Source organism: Vombatus ursinus, unplaced genomic scaffold, assembly GCF_900497805.2.
Source record: "Vombatus ursinus unplaced genomic scaffold, bare-nosed wombat genome assembly UNPS02014801.1, whole genome shotgun sequence".
NCBI lineage: Eukaryota > Metazoa > Chordata > Mammalia > Diprotodontia > Vombatidae > Vombatus > Vombatus ursinus.
In genome coordinates this window covers 48,844-64,762 of record NW_020954579.1, presented here as the reverse complement: position 1 = coordinate 64,762, position 15,919 = coordinate 48,844, and the positions used below count along the sequence as shown (strand labels likewise).

Below are 15,919 nucleotides of genomic sequence, written 5' to 3'. Positions count from 1 at the left end.
CTTTGTTTGCCAGTCTAGGTCACTGCCCACATGCGTTTTGCTAGGACAGACCTAGTCCCAGATGGATGCTGGGTTTCTTCTCTGGTTTAGTGGAATGCCACATAACACCGCCACCCATTACACACACACACACACACACACACACACACACACACATGCACACACATGCACACATGGAGTCTTTGCCTATTCCTTCTATTCCATAGTTCTCTCACCCCGCAGTATGTAATAATGCCACATTGATGCTTTTGCAACTTCAGCAGCTTTTTGTCATTTGGAATTTGACCTGTAAGGCTTTAAAAAAATGGGACAGGGTTGGATTATGGGTTTGAGCCTTGTTACAAGCCCAGACACATGTCATGCACCATTCCCTATATTCCTGCACTCTCCTACAGAGCTCTGTTGCAGTATAGAATGCTGCTATTGCTCTGGCTACTGAGGCTTCAGCAAATTATTGTTGTTTAGAGTTTGGATCTCCAAGGCACTGCAAAGGGAACAGGTGTAATTGGAATTTGAGGTTGTATTTTGTTGCAAGTCCATGGGCTGAGTGGCTAGTGCAATCTTGCTTTCAGAAGTATGGTGGGTAAGGGTGAGGAGTGCTTGCCAACCATGAGATGGGACTTAGTTCATGGAGTTTTAAACTTTTTTTTTAAGCTTTTTGTATTTTAGACTATGGAGATAGCTGAAATTGTTTTATCTTTGGCACATAATTTCTTGGAGGTTTGAGAGGCAGTGAGTGTCATGCAAATGAAATAATATTTATAAAAAGTACTTAAAACAATGCCTTGCACACAGTTAACATTATGTAAATTCTTATTAAATTCTTTCCCCTTTCTCCCTTTTCTTACCTTAAACATTATTTGTTTGAGGGGGGAATGATGAGGATGGGATCTAGCCCCCAAAAAGGAAAAACCCTGGACTTTCCCATGTGGCCAAATCTCTGGCCTTCACCTGAGGCTATAATCCCATCAACCTGCCTTTCATTGTGACTACATCCAATCTCCCAATTTGGTTACCTGTAACCTGGCCTAGCCCTCCATTGTCTCACCTCCCATGACCCCAAGCCACTTCCCACCCTTAATCCTACTGAGGCTTCATTCTCCCCTGGCCATGTGGTCCAGGTCCCTGGAATTCTATTACCTCATGGACTACTTGGCCACTCCTAGATCCCTCCCATAGTCTTTCTGTGTATAAGGTCCATTTTGTCTCCATTAAGGTGCTCAGATTCTTACAATCTAGCCAAATAGCTCACTAATGTTCATTCTCCTTAAGAGTCTGCCCAATGTGATGGATGTTCTAATAAACCTAGTCTTTGGCTGGAAAAAAAGAAAAAAGAAAATGACAGAGTACTTGGCTTCAACAATTCTTGAGCAGTAGATTCACTGAAATAATTTTGGGTACAAAGTTTATTATATATTTCACTTCCATCCCAGGTTTTGGGCCACTCCATTATTTCTTTGAAAGGACATGGAGAAGAAAGCACAGGTTTTTAATTAGAAATTAGAAGACACTTGGGACAGCTAGGTGGCATAGTGGATAGAGCACTGACACTGGGGTCAGGAGGACCGGAGTTCAAATCCAGCCTCAGACACTTGATACTAGCTGTGTGACCCTAGGCAAGTCACTTAATGCCAATTGCCTCACCAAAAAAAAAAAGAGAGAGAGAGAGAGACAGACAGACAGAGAATTGGCAGATACAAAGACAAAGAAAAGTTGCTGTCAGAGGAAATCTGAAGGAAACACTTTTGGAATCTCAGATGACAAATAATGTTCTTATCAAACAACAAGATCTGATGATTGAAGGAGGCCCTGAAGGTCTAGGATTAGGTGAGGGTTTTAGTGGATGAATTAAAAGTCAATTAAAAGTTGATGTCTTTGTGGGAGGAAAAGGGCAGCAGACAGAGGAGAGTTTGAGTGAAGCAGGAGCCTGGATACCAGTCTCTGATCAAATCTTCCAATGGGTCACATGTGGATTAGCTTGTACTAGGTTGTCATGCACAGGGATGACATCTAGGCAGATGAAAGGGAGATGATGCCTTTCTGGGATGGGTTGTCAATGGTGAGCAGATGTGCTCAAGGATGAGCACTCAGCAGCAGGAGGACCTGCAGCAGGTGGGACGACAGCAGGGTTGGCAGCAGCTGGACACACAGCTGCTGGGACGACAGCAAGTTGTGTGGCAACAAGTGGTTTGGCAGCAGGAAGGGCGGCAGCAGATTGGTTGGCAGCACACAGACTGGCAGCATCTTGGTCTGCAGCAGCTTGGCTGGCAACAACTAGACACACAACTGCTGGGGTGGCAGCAGGGTTGGCAGCAGCTGGACACACAGCAGCTGGGGAGGCAGCAGGGCTGGCAGCAGCTGGACCCACAGCAGCTGGGGTGACAGCAGGTGGACACAATGCAGGTGGGCCGGTAATAGTTGGTCCTGCAGCAGGTGCTCTGGTAGCAGGGAGGCCGGAAGCAGCAGCCAATCCGGCAGCAGCAGGGGGCACAGCAGCCAGAGCCACAGCTCTGTCCAGAGCAGGTGGAGCCACAACAGGAGCTGACCATGGTGTTCGTGAGTTGACTTTCTAGATTTGTTTCAAGGTGAGTGAGTTAGTTGAATTCTAAAAATCTCCTTGTCCCAGCGGTTGCTTATATACCCTACTTCTTTGTGCTGCTGTCAGTAAGTCCAGGTAATTTACTTGTTTTGTTTTCCAAGAGCAAAAAGTGATTATCAAATTAGGGGCATTTTCAAGTTAAGTATTTTTACTTGGATGGAAAAAGTTAATTACTTTTATACTTGTGTTGATATTTATCATCATAGTCTGTTTCTGAGTCATTACTCATCTTTATTTTACTTGTGTGAAGTCATCTCTATGCAAACATGATTCAGAGAGTTTACCATGTGACTGTTTAACTTGACCTCTCCCATGGATCACATTGTCCTACCTTTGCATCGGTGTTGTTCATCCTTTATTCTCAAAGAGGACCATGACATCAGGAAGGTGATTCCATGACTTGCAAGTGAATTGGATTATAGTGAGAGAGGCTGTGCAAAGTCACCAACCTTACTTTCTCCTCTGGAGCCATCTGATTCCAGTAGCAGGATACATATCAGGATAATTGGAGATGGCCCTGGATGCAGTGGGACACCTTGGCCTTTTTAACCTGAGATCTTTCCCAGATGTCAGTTTTTTTCTGGCTTTGTGTCACATCACAGTTAAAGGTGGTTAATGGCTATCATAACATACAGATCCCTCATGTCTTCAAAGAAGACATTTCAGAAAGGTGGAATGCTGTTGTAGGAAAACAGTGAAAAGACACCATTGTGGATCACTTTTGAGAAATGGGTAACACTCTACCTCCAAATAAACAGAATGGATAGAGGGTCAAAGAAATGAAATTCCTTAGGATTCTTCTCTATGTATTAATGTCCCATTTTCTCCAATTCTTGACCTGAAAATTATTCCAAAGAATCATCACTTCCTAGGGGCAGAGCTTCCACTTAGGTCTAACAGGACAGGCTACCACCAAGTCCCCAACATGAAATAATGAAAAAAATAGGAAAGAAATGGATCTAGCATTGAAAGATACCAAACTATACTATAACACTGTAATCCTAAAAAATTATTTGGTGCTGATGGAGACTTAAGTAATTAAATAAGTGGAACAGGAGTGCAACACACATACACACACAATAAGTAAATACAGTAGGCTAGTGTTTGATAAATCCAAAGACTTTGGCTACTGGTATAAAAACACATTATTCAATCAAAACTGCTGGGAAAACTAGAAAACAGTCCAACAAAAGCTAGGTAAAAAAACAAACAAACTCTTTCATATGATGTACCAATAAAAATTCCAAATGAATATAGGGCAGACATTATAAACAAATCAGAGAAGAAAGGAAGAACTTATGTTTTGGTTTTATGAATAAGGGAAGAGTTCATAACTCAATAATAGATAAAGAGAATGACAGAAGAAAAAATACAAAAATTTTAATTATATGTAATTTAAAAGTTTTTTGTATAATTTAGAGGGGAAACATATAACTGGAAAAAATCTTTAGAGGAAGTCTTTCTTATAAATATTCCATTTCCTATAAATATATAGGCATATGTATACTTATCCATATCTTCATTTATTTATATATGACATGGATTTTTTAAAAATTAAGAATGAATTGTATTCCCTAATTGATAAAAAGTTAAATAATGCAAATAAGCAATTTTCAAAGGAAGAAATCCAAGTTTTCAATAACCATAGGGTAAAAAAATACCCTAATGAGTATTGATTAGAGAACGTAAAAATGAAACAGCTTTACCATAACACCTCATACCTATCAGATTGGCAACACTGACCAAAAAGGAAAATGACAAATATTGGAAGAACTGTGGGGAAACAGACACATTAATACACTTTCAATGGAATTGGGAATTGGTTCAGTCATTTTCTAAAGCAAATTAGAACTATGTCCAAAAAATTACCAAACTGTGACTAAGAAATACCATTGGCCCTATACCCTAAAGAAATCTAAGAAAGAGGATAAGGACCTATTTGCATAAAAATTATTTATAACAATTCTTTTTTTTTTTGTAGCATAAAGGCACTGGAGATGCCTGTCAATTGGGAAATGGCTGAATAAATGACAGTTTATGGATGTAATGCATGCCTTTGTATCATAAGAAATGACAAATGGGACAGTTTTGAGCAACCTAAGAAAACTTGGGTGAACTGATACAGAGTTAAATAAACACAATTAGGTAAATAATTTGTACTATAATATTAATATTATAAAGACCAACAACTTTGAAAGAATTGACATCTGATCAATGCAATAGCCAACCATGATTTAAAAAACCATGATTTATCATTTTTTTTTTGCGAGGCAATTGGGGTTAAGTGACTTGCCCAGGGTCACACAGCTAGTAAGTGTCAAATGTCTGGTCTGAGACCAGATTTGAACTCAGGTCCTCCTGACTCCAGGGCTGGTGCTCTATCCACTGCACCACCTAGCTGCCCCAATTTATCATTTTTAATGATGATAAACTTGTACCTGCATCCTCACAAAGAGGTGATGAATTCAGGGTGGTGAATGAGACATAAATCTTTCTGACATGGCCAGTGGAGGAATTTGTTTGGCTTGATTATGCCTATTTGTTAGGAGGCTTTTTTTCTTTCAGCCAAAGACAAAGTTTATTAAAACATCCATCATATTGGGCAGACTCTTAAGGAGTCTGAACATGGGTAAACATTGACTAGATTTTAAGAATCTAAGCATCTTAATGGAAACAAGATGGACCTTATATACAGGAAGACTGTGGGAGGGACCTAGGAGTGGCCAAGTAGTCCATGAGATAATAGAATTAACAAGGGTGGGAAGTGGCCTGGGGCCATAAGGAGGCAAGATAGTGGAGGGGAGATTGGGTGTAGCCACAATGAAAGGCCAGTTGATGGGATTATAGCCTTAGGTAACCGTCAGAGATTTGGCCGTGTGGGAAAGTTAAGGGTTTTTCCTTTCTGGGGCCCAGATCCCAACCCCATCATTCCCCCTTCAAACAAATGGGACCCAAATTCTTTTGGAGTAAGGGGTAATGGTCTTGGCTTCTGAAACTGCTTCCTGCTGGCAAGGGGTGTAGAGCTGTCCCTGCCTCGAGGGGGTCCCAAAGAGGAGGTTGACTGGAACAGAGCACAGGCTGCATCCAGAGAATGATGTAGGGACATTGGCTGCTACTCGCTGTTTGCTACCTGTAGCACTGTAGGTGAATGGCCCATAGTCTGGAAGACATAAATCTGACAGAAAAAACTGCAAGGCCCAGATATAAAGCTAGGACTAGATTTAGGGCCCAAGTTTTAGAGGATAAAACATCCTTAGCTCTGTTTGGATTCAGATAATTCAGTTTTCCAGCCATGCAATATCAAATCCACCTCATAGCCAGACTCAGGAATAGCCAGGTGGCTATGCAAAGAAACATAAAGGGGAAACTGAGCCAGGAGGATCCCATCTTAGACTGAGGCTAAAATTGTCCTCTCAGCTTTTCCCAATGCTGACTTCCCACCAGTATCACCTCCTCTGAGTAGCTTGTGGCATTTCTCTCAGAAGGTGGATTATTGATTATTGATGGATTATGACCCAACAGACAACTCAAAATAAAATCCTATGAGCTTTTACCTCAAACAGCAAGTTTTACTAATCACAGCTTAGGAAAAACTTTTCCAGGATTTATATCACAAACTTCAATTTGTCCTGGTGTAAAAAGCCAAACATTAGAGATTTCTATACAAAACCCAAACAAGTTTTTGGCAAGTTTACACATTAAAACAATAACCAACAAAAGTAAATTGTTTTAGCGGTAATCAAATAATGAAAAGTTGATTGACATAGCTGATACAGAAAGTTCACCAATTTGAAACTTGAAACCAATCAGGTGACTCCAATTTTGTTAAATGCACTTCCAAATTACTTTACACAGAGAATCAACATCTCATCATTAATAGTTAAAACTACAAATTTAAAAGAGCATGCTTACCCAAGTTCAGAGGCCAGTTTCTTTACCTTGAGCAGTATGTGCTGAACATGGGTGATGCTTCCAGGCAAAGGTTGCCCCATACCCCAAGGCCATTACCAGTGGGGCCCATGCTGTAGCTGCTGCCCCTCCCCCCTCCTTCCTTTCCCAGGTGGGGGAGGGCAAAATCAAAGGTGGTTCAAAACTCCCTAATGATCAATCACAAAACCTCCAGAACCTGCCAAGATATTTTTAGCTGTTCTAACTTTCCCTGTAACCTCCATGAAGGAGGATTCAGATGTACAGAGGTAAGGGAGTAAGTCAGCCTCAGGGAACCAAAAAGCAGCTGCAGTTTTCCCCAATTCCCTAACACCAAGGGAATTCATATACTTCCAGATATGGCATCCATTCTTGTCCTCTATGCTGGGGAAAGTGTACCCAGGTCCATGGCCTTGAACTGACCCAGTGGACCAAGAGCCTGAGAGTGTCAAGCTGAGTGCAAGACAGCCTTGTAATGGTCTGTCTGAAAAGCACCTCCAAGCCTTGATGCTTGGAGACCAACCTTAACTGCAGAGCAAGAAAGGATAGAGGGAGGCCAGTCTTGGCTGGAGAAGAACTTGAGGTTAGGCAGTTTTCCTGTACAGGCCACCAAAATGATGCAGTTTAGGGGTTTAGGGCTCCTGGGACCCCAATATCACAACGCACAGGTCCTGCCCGAAAGAATTTGACCCAAGCCTTCTTTCAGCCAAAGACCAAGTTTATTAGAACATCCATCATATTGGGCAGACTCTTAAGGAGTTTGAACATGGGTAAGCAGTGGCTAGATTATAAGAATCTGAGCATTGGCTATATTTTTTTATTAATTTATTTTGATTTATCAATAATCACTTCCATATGTTTTTGAGTTAAAAATTTTTCTCCTCCTTCCTCCCTACCACCCTCCCCAAGACGGCACGTAATCTGATATAGGTTGTACATTTACATTCATATTAAACATATTTTCACATTAGTGATATTGTAAGTAGAAATTAAAACCAGTAGGAGGAACCATCAGAAAGAGGAAACAAAACTCAACAGAAGAGAAAAAAAATAACAATTCAGCTTCCATAGTTCTTTCTTTGGGTGTGGATAGCATTTTCCATCACAAGGCCTCTGGAGATGTCTTAGATCCTTGTATTGCCAGGAAGGGTTAAGTTTATCAATATTAGTCATCACACAACATGGCTGCTGTTGTGTACAACATTCTCTTGGTTCTGCTTACTTCACTCAGCATCAGACCATACAAGTCTTTCCAGGTTTTTCTGAAGTCAGCCTGTTCATCATTTCTTACAGCACAATAGTATTCCATCACATTCATATACCACAACTTGCTCAGCCATTCCCCAATTGATGGGCATCCTCTCAATTTCCAATTCTTTGCCACCACAAAAAGGGCTGCTACGAATATTTTTGCACATGTAGGTCCTTTTCCCGTTTGTGTGATCTCTTTGGGATATAGCCCTAGAAGTGCTATTGCTGGGTCAAAAGGTATGCACATTTTTATAACCCTTTGGGCATAGTTCCAAATTGCTGTCCAAAATGGTTGGATCATTTTACAACTCCACCAACAATGCATTAGTGTTCCAATTTTCCCACATCTTCTCCAACATTTATCCTTTTTCTGTTTGGTCATGTTGGCCATTCTGATAGGTGTGATGTGGTACCTCAGAGTTGTTTTGATTTGCATTTCTCTAATCAATAGTGATTTACAGCATTTTGTCATATGACTATAGATGGCTTTAATTTGTTCATCTGAGAACTCTCTGTTCATATCCTTTGACCATTTATCAATTGGGGAACATTGGCTGTATTTTAAGAATCTAAGCCAGGAGGCTTTTTTTTTCCTATGATGGGATAGGGAGATGGGAAGGAGAAAATAATTTTTTATTAATTGAACCAATTAAACTTAACTTAAAAAATAAAGGACTTAAGAATGTGTGGAAATATTGGCCTGACCTTATGCCCAAAATCTTAAATGGACTTTGGGAGACAGGGAATGGATTTGATCTACTATCAAGATTTATAAAACCTACCTATAAAGTACAGGAAACTCTTTGACTACCTCCAGAAGTTGTGAAGCATTTGTTTTCCCATCTCTTTACTTTAGATGAACAAGAAGGAACTTTTCCCCACTCCAACAACTCTTCCTCCTCCTCCTTACTCATTCCCCATGGGTGTAGGGGTGGAGAATTGACCAAATTCATCTGACCCTAATTTCTGGAAGCTACTTGCTGTGAACTTGGAATCACATGATACACACACAGGCTGATCATCCCATGTGGCATGCACACACAGCAACTTGTGATCAAGAAGAAACCACCATTCCCCACAAACCTCCTACAGTTGTAGGTTGTCTCTGCTGTGGTGGTGGTAAAATAGTAAACTCCAGGGCTGGGAGGTTGCCAGTAAACTGAACTGCAAAAGGTGACCCAGACAGAATACCAATAAGAGAACCTATCCTAGATTCTAACTCTTACTACTCTCTTCTAGGCTTAAGTACAATGGGAGTGGAGGACCATAGTTAGATGAGCTAAAGCTAAGTATGTATTTTTTTTGAGAGTTCCTTTACCTTTCCTCCAGCAGCAGCGCTAGGATCTAAGCTCAAATCTTACAAAGACCCTGATCTACTAAAGTCACAGGATTCTCCCAAATAAGCCTCATTACCTTTAAATGAAATGTCATTGGGGCTGTTTTCCAGCAATGTAAAGCCTAAAACAAAGTTTTTCCTGTTCTCCTTTCTGCTTCTCCTCCAGGAAGCTGAATAATGATGGAGGTGAGTTATTGGAATGTGATTTATTTTCTATTTCATTTGAGTTTTATAATTAAACATTTCAGTGTAAGAAATTTAGTATTTGGTCAGCAGGGGACCACCATATACCATCAGTTTCACTTAGAACTGGAAAGATCATCAAAGGTCATCCAATCCAAACTATTCATTGTATAGGTAAGGCCCAGAGAGGGCATATGATTTGCCCAAAGTCATACTGCTAGTGACAATGTTATATAAGAAGGACTTTGGGATACAAAAGAGCCCTAAAAGAACCAGGAGTAGAAATAAAGGAAACCCATTTTTGGCTGAAGCTGCATATGCAGAAGTATCATTTTTAGGTATTTTACCCAGTTTCCCATTATTTAAATGTATCCCTTTCCTTTGAAACTCAATTGAAATGTGCTTTATCCCCAATAGCACTCTTGACAGAGATTCACTATCACTCCATTTCTTGGCTTTGGGCATTTTCTCCCACTCACCCTCACTTCTGGAATGCTCTCCTTCCTCATCTCTGCCTCCTGGATTCTCTGGATTTATTCAAGTCCCAAATAAAATTCTCTCTTCTATAAGATACCTATCCCATACTCTCTTAATTCTAGTTTCTTCTCTCTTTTAATTGTTTCCTATTTATCCTGCATATAGCTTCTTTGATTGCTTTTTGTCTCCTCCATTGGATTGTGACCTCTTTCATGGCAGTGACAATCTTTTGCCTCTTTTTTTGTATTTCCAGCACTTAGCGCAGAGCCCAGAACATATTAGTTGCTTAATAAATGTTAATTGACTGGCTGATAATCAAATCAGGAAATAGATAGAGACCAAAATCAGTTCCTTAGGTCAATAATCAAGACAGGTCTAATGAGATGAATTAGAATTCTATCTGTTGTCCATGATATTAAGTGAATTATAAGAGGTGGAATTGCTAAGGGGTAACGGATCCTTAAGAGAAGCTACATTGTGGTGACTTTTAGGAAGAATCAATTTTCTCTCTTTGAGGATATGTGACATTAGGAGAAGACATGGATGTCACTGCATGATACCAAAAGGAGAGAACCTGGGGCCTTCATGGCAGAAACCATAGACTCTTTTCATGTATGTGGATAGTTGTTAAACCTGGTTCTCTGACAGGTACAAGAATTAAGTACAATCTTTCTCAGAGTATTGCATCCCAATGTGTCTAACTGACTCTGAAAGAAGCTTGGGTTTTCCAGTTTTCCAGACTGAGGCAAATGGACAGTAAAACAATGGGGTAGGCAATAAATGAAAAAAGTGAAGTAATGTGAACATTTAGGTAGCCAATATTAGACTAAAGTACATGTTTATTAGACTACTACACATATGTTATAGAAGCACACAATGGAAACTGACTTGGTCCATGCCCTTCTGTTTCTATAGATAAGGTGGAGAGTACATAGAGGAGAAAGACTAGGATGGGGAAGGAGCATGAGTCCATGCCATGTGAGGACAAGTTGAAGCAATCTGACTTTTTTCGTCTTTTAGCTGCCATATCACACTGCTCACTCATATTGAGTCTATAATTCACAAAAGCCCACTATTTGACTCAAAGCCTTGAAGAAGATCAACAATCTTTCAAATATGAACCCCAAAGTATAATATTTTCTACTAAGAACATGTTTTTAGAGTTGGAGGGACATGGGAGGTCATTTAGTCCAACTCCATTTTACAGTGAAGACCTGAGACATAGAAAGGCCTTAGGATCATGGGTTAAGAGGTGAAAGGGACCTTATACTGTCAAATTCAGCCACCTTTCACTATAAAAATGAGGAAATGGAGGCAAAGAGAGGCAAAGAAACTTGCTCTGAGTCATACAATGTAGATGAGTATATGCTGGGTTTCAACCTAGGTCTTCATGACCCAGTATACCAACTTGCCAGCTCTAGAAATGTGTGTATCAATCTCATTATCAATGTGTACATCCCTAGAAAGCACACTGCCAAAGGCAGAGAACTTATCCACAGCATTCAAAACTTCTCCATTTGCTGTAACTAATGGTTTCACATATGGATGATGTGATGCTAGCTGATGGAGTACCTGTGTTTTCTTGGTGTTAATTGTTAGACCAAAACTAGCACAAGCAGCAGAGAAACAATCCATACATTGTTGTATCTCATCTTCAGAGGTTTCACTGAGTGCACAATGAAACTCATGCACCAACATGTCCTCCACTTTGGTCTTGGCTTGTAGACTTTTCAAGTTGAAGAATTTACCATCAGTGTGGTAGCTGACCTTGATACCACGTTCATCCTCACTGAAGGTATTTGCCAACATGGCTGAAAACATCATGCTAAAAAGAATGAGAGTGAGCACATAACCTTCTTTCACTCCATTGGTGACTGGATAAGCACTAGAGCATCATCCACTATCCAGAACCTGGACAAACGTGGCGTTGTGAAATTGGCATACAATACTGATAAACTTCTCTGGGCAACCTAATTTTGACATGATTTTCTATAAGCCCTCATGACTGACTGTGTCAAAGTCTTGGTCAGATCTACAAATGTTGTGTATAGACCTCTATGCTGGTCTTGACATTTCTCCTAGAGTTGCTGGGCAGCAAACATCATATCAATTGTTCCTTGGCCCTTTCTGAAGCCACATTGATTCTCAAGTACATGCCCATCTTCCAGGTGAAAGATCAGCCTATTAAGGAGACTCAGAAGGAAAATGTGGGAGAGAAGAGGTATTAGACTGACTACTGAATTGAAAATCTATAGAGACATTGTACTAGTTCAGTTGTTGTATGCCTGTGAAACCTGGACAGTATACCAGCACCATGCAAGGAAGCTGAATCACTTCCATTTGAATTGTCTTAGGAAGGTCCTGAAGATCACCTGGCAACATAAAATACCAGACACTGAGGTCCTTTCTCAAACTAAAGCCAAGCATTCAAACTTTACTACAGAGAGCACAACTACGATCATCTGGCCACATTGTTCAAATGCCAAATGTATGCTTGCCAAAAAGATTATTTTATGGAGAACTCTCACAGGGCAAATACTCACATGGTGGTCAGAAGAAGCAATACAAGGACACTCTCAAGGTCTTTCTTAAGAACTTTGGAATTGATTTTGTGACATGGGAGACCCTCATATAAGACTGTTTAGCCTGGGGTGCCCTTATCAGAGAAGGCATTGTGCTCTATGAGCAAAGCAGAATTGAAGTAGCTCAAAAGAAACACAAAATGCGCGAATTTAGAGAATCCACCCCAAATATTCACATGTATTATTTGTGCCTGAACTGTAGTAGAGCATTCCAAGCTTGTATTGGTCTGATGACCCACAGTCAGACACATTGTAACTTGACTCTAATATAATGATGTCATTTTGGTCCTCTTTGAGAATGAAGGACAACCATACTGACTTGCCTCTCCTGTGAAGTGACTTAACTAAAATTACACAGGTAGCAAGTGAAAGTATTATGAATTGATTCCAGGTCCTCTGAAATGTCACTGCATATAAATATAATGCTCCAGGAAGCCAGTTGACCTTAGTTGACCTTAGAGCTCTCAGATGGATGCTGATATCATAAGGGTCACTGCAATGCAAGCAGTTCTAGAAAGGAAAAAAACCCTGCAGATTTTAAGTCCTTAAAATATGAAGACTTTCCCAAAGTTTTCAAGATAGTGTGTTATGGAAGTATGATGTGACACACAGTTTGGGCTACTCTAAGTAATCTTCATTTCCTCATTTCGTCTATCCATCAGCTCACACTTAGTACCACAGTCTTCCTCATTACTCGTAAGTGATTATTTTTCTTCCCTTCCTGAAACTTCATTCTACTTTTCTGAAATAATCTTTTGTTTCATGGGGCACCAAAAGTGATCTTTTCCCTAGGATGACCATTTTCAAAGTAAAGTGCAGATGTAACACCTAGACAGGAGAAAGTGACACATGGAAGGCCTCTTGTCTTACTATCACATGACTCGTGACAGTTGTCTTCAAAATTGAGGAAGAAGCAAAATGAATAAACTCAGATGAGCAGATTGGATAATTGCTAATGTATGAAGTAAGGAAATACTTTTGCCATCTGCTTTGGAACAAAACCAGAAAAATACCACTGCTTCATTTAGAACTTTATTTTTTTCCATCTTGCTAAACAATAACAAGGAAATAAGCTCTTACTGGTGGTAACCATCACTCAAGATGGTATATAAGATGCCCTTGAGGGCAGGAGACTTTCAAATTCAAGTCACTCATCCACCTTGAAAGAAACCCAGAAGCTCAATCCACCAACACCATGGTCAGCTCCTGTTGTGGCTCCACCTGCTCTGGCCAGAGCTGTGGCTCTGGCTGCTGTGCCCCCTGCTGCTGCCGGATTGGCTGCTGCTTCCGGCCTCCCTGCTACCAGAGCACCTGCTGCAGGACCAACTCTTACAGGCCCACCTGCATTGTGTCCACCTGCTGTCACCCCAGCTGCTGTGGGTCCAGCTGCTGCCAGCCCTGTTGCCACCCCACTTGCTGCCAGATCACCTGCTGCAGAACCACCTGCTGCCGCCCCAGCTGCTGCCAGCCCTGCTGCCGCCCCAGCTGTTGTATTTCTAGCTGCTGCCAGCCCTGCTGCCTCCCCAGCTACTGTGGGTCCAGCTGCTGCCAGCCCTGCTGCCGCCCCACGTGCTGCCAGACCACCTGCTGCAGAACTACTTGCTGCCGTCCAGCCTGCTGTGGCTCCTCCTGCTGCTGAGTGTTGAAATCTGTCCACATCTGCTCACCATTACCACTTTCTCCAAGAGAAGCAAGAATTCCTTTCCTTGTATTTATCAGTATCAACAAACCTCATTGATGAGCTGAGTCCTGTCACCCCAATTTGGAAACCTCAAACCCAGTTGCTTTTCCAGCTTCTGGCCTCCATCACAACTATCTCCTCTTTTGGTCTCTTTTCTCCTCATAGGAACCAATATGGAATTTATTCCAAATTCGTCTGCCTAGAAACTCACAAAATACATGAAATTTCATGATTTTACTCTTGGAATTCATCAAAAACTATAACCCTCTTAATGAAAAGCAGGTTTCCTGTTCTGTTTACTAAAAAACAATTATCTCACCCTAAGGCCTGGGATGTAGGATTCCAATGATGTAATTTTCTTTCCTTGATTTCCTCTTACAGTGACTCCCTTGTCTTATTGTCCTTCTCTTTCCTAATAAAAAACTAACATCCTGGCATAGAAAAAGAAATTTTTGCTAGTCTTTCTTTCTTATATATTCTCTCTCATTTCTTTGGCAAATATGTTTTTCCTAAGATGAAAGAGAAAACTTATTAATTATAACCCAATACCAGTTGAGTAAGACATTAACAAGAGAGACATCATGGTATTAGAAGAGATAAGAATAACTGCTTTGAAGTCTGGCATGTACTAACTGCATGAACCTAGGTAAGACACTTAACCACCCAGTGTTCCTAGCAACTATAGGACCATATACATTTAAGTTATAGATGAATTTCTAATCTATATCATCAGTGGAAAATCACAGGTCTGGCTAAAAATCATTAAATTAACAAATACTTGAAGTTTCTTGATAAATTAAACAATATTTTTTACTTTACATCCATTCTGTCCAGAAAAAAAATAATCCAATGACCTAAGGAAGCCATATTGATGAGTATAGATAGAAAAATGTGAGCAGAACCATATTCAATTTTTATTCCAAGACACTGTTTCAAATTTGATAATGGTCAGTGAAAATAGCTATGACCTCATAGGATAGTCTCTTCTGTCCTGAGAGCAATACAAGGTAATGAATTACACACATACACACACACACACACACACACACACACACACACACATTCCAAGTAAGTTGATACCAAGGAATAAACATCCACTTAGTCATTCTTCTTCATATTGATTGAAGGAACATGTTTCTTTTCTGGCACCTCACCTCTGAGAAAATCTAGCCTGCCCAATAATACAGCACGCACAATTTCAGCCAGTCATTCAGTTAACAAAGCTTACATGTGCTAAGTACTGTGTTAAGCCTTAGGAATACAAATAAAAATAGAAAAAAAACCTGCCACTGTGTTTAAGGGGATTACTTTCTAATGGGGTAGACAACATGGAAATAATTAGGCATATATAAGGCACACTCAGAGGAAATGGGAGAAAAAAAAGCGCTGAGTAAGGCCTCATGTGGAAGAGAATTGAGCTGAATCTTGATGGAAACTAAGGGAGCTAAGAGGCAAAGAGGGAACGAATTTCAGGTATGAGGAACAGTCAGATGTAGGTTGGAGATGGGAGATGGGCTGTCATATTTGAGGAACTATAAGTAGGCCAATGTAGCTAGGTTACATAGTGTGTAGAGATGAGTAAAGTATAAACAAATTGGAAAAGTTTGAAGGGGTTGTGCTATAAAAAAGCTTTAATGGCCAACAGAGAAACTCATGTGTGATTCTAGAGGTAATAGGAAGATACCTGAACTCATTCATTAGTGGGGTTAACATACTCCAATCTAACCTTTAGAAAAATTGCGTTCATAGTTTCTCAGAGAGCTTTGGTTTTGCATCTGACTAAAGTTATTTACTAAATATGTACATAAACCCAAGAATACCTGGTAGTGATTTATGGACTATTTAAAAATTCTTTCATGGAACAAATTTCACTCTCCTTCATG

The 15,919-nt window shown here is 40.4% G+C and overlaps 1 protein-coding gene across 1 annotated transcript; it reads left to right on the top strand.

Annotated features, from left to right (window-relative positions):
• Positions 1 to 13,511: 13,511 nt before the first annotated feature.
• LOC114051152 (keratin-associated protein 9-1-like) lies at positions 13,512 to 14,464 on the top strand. Its single transcript, XM_027873360.1, has one exon. The coding sequence runs from the start codon at positions 13,551 to 13,553 to the stop codon at positions 13,992 to 13,994; it is 444 nt and encodes a 147-aa protein (XP_027729161.1). The 5' UTR covers positions 13,512 to 13,550; the 3' UTR covers positions 13,995 to 14,464.
• The last annotated feature ends 1,455 nt before the right edge of the window (positions 14,465 to 15,919 follow it).

Coding starts and splice junctions, on each gene's coding strand:
- LOC114051152 (XM_027873360.1), top strand. CDS start 13,551: ATGGTCAGCTCCTGTTGTGGCTCCACCTGCTCTGGCCAGAGCTGTGGC.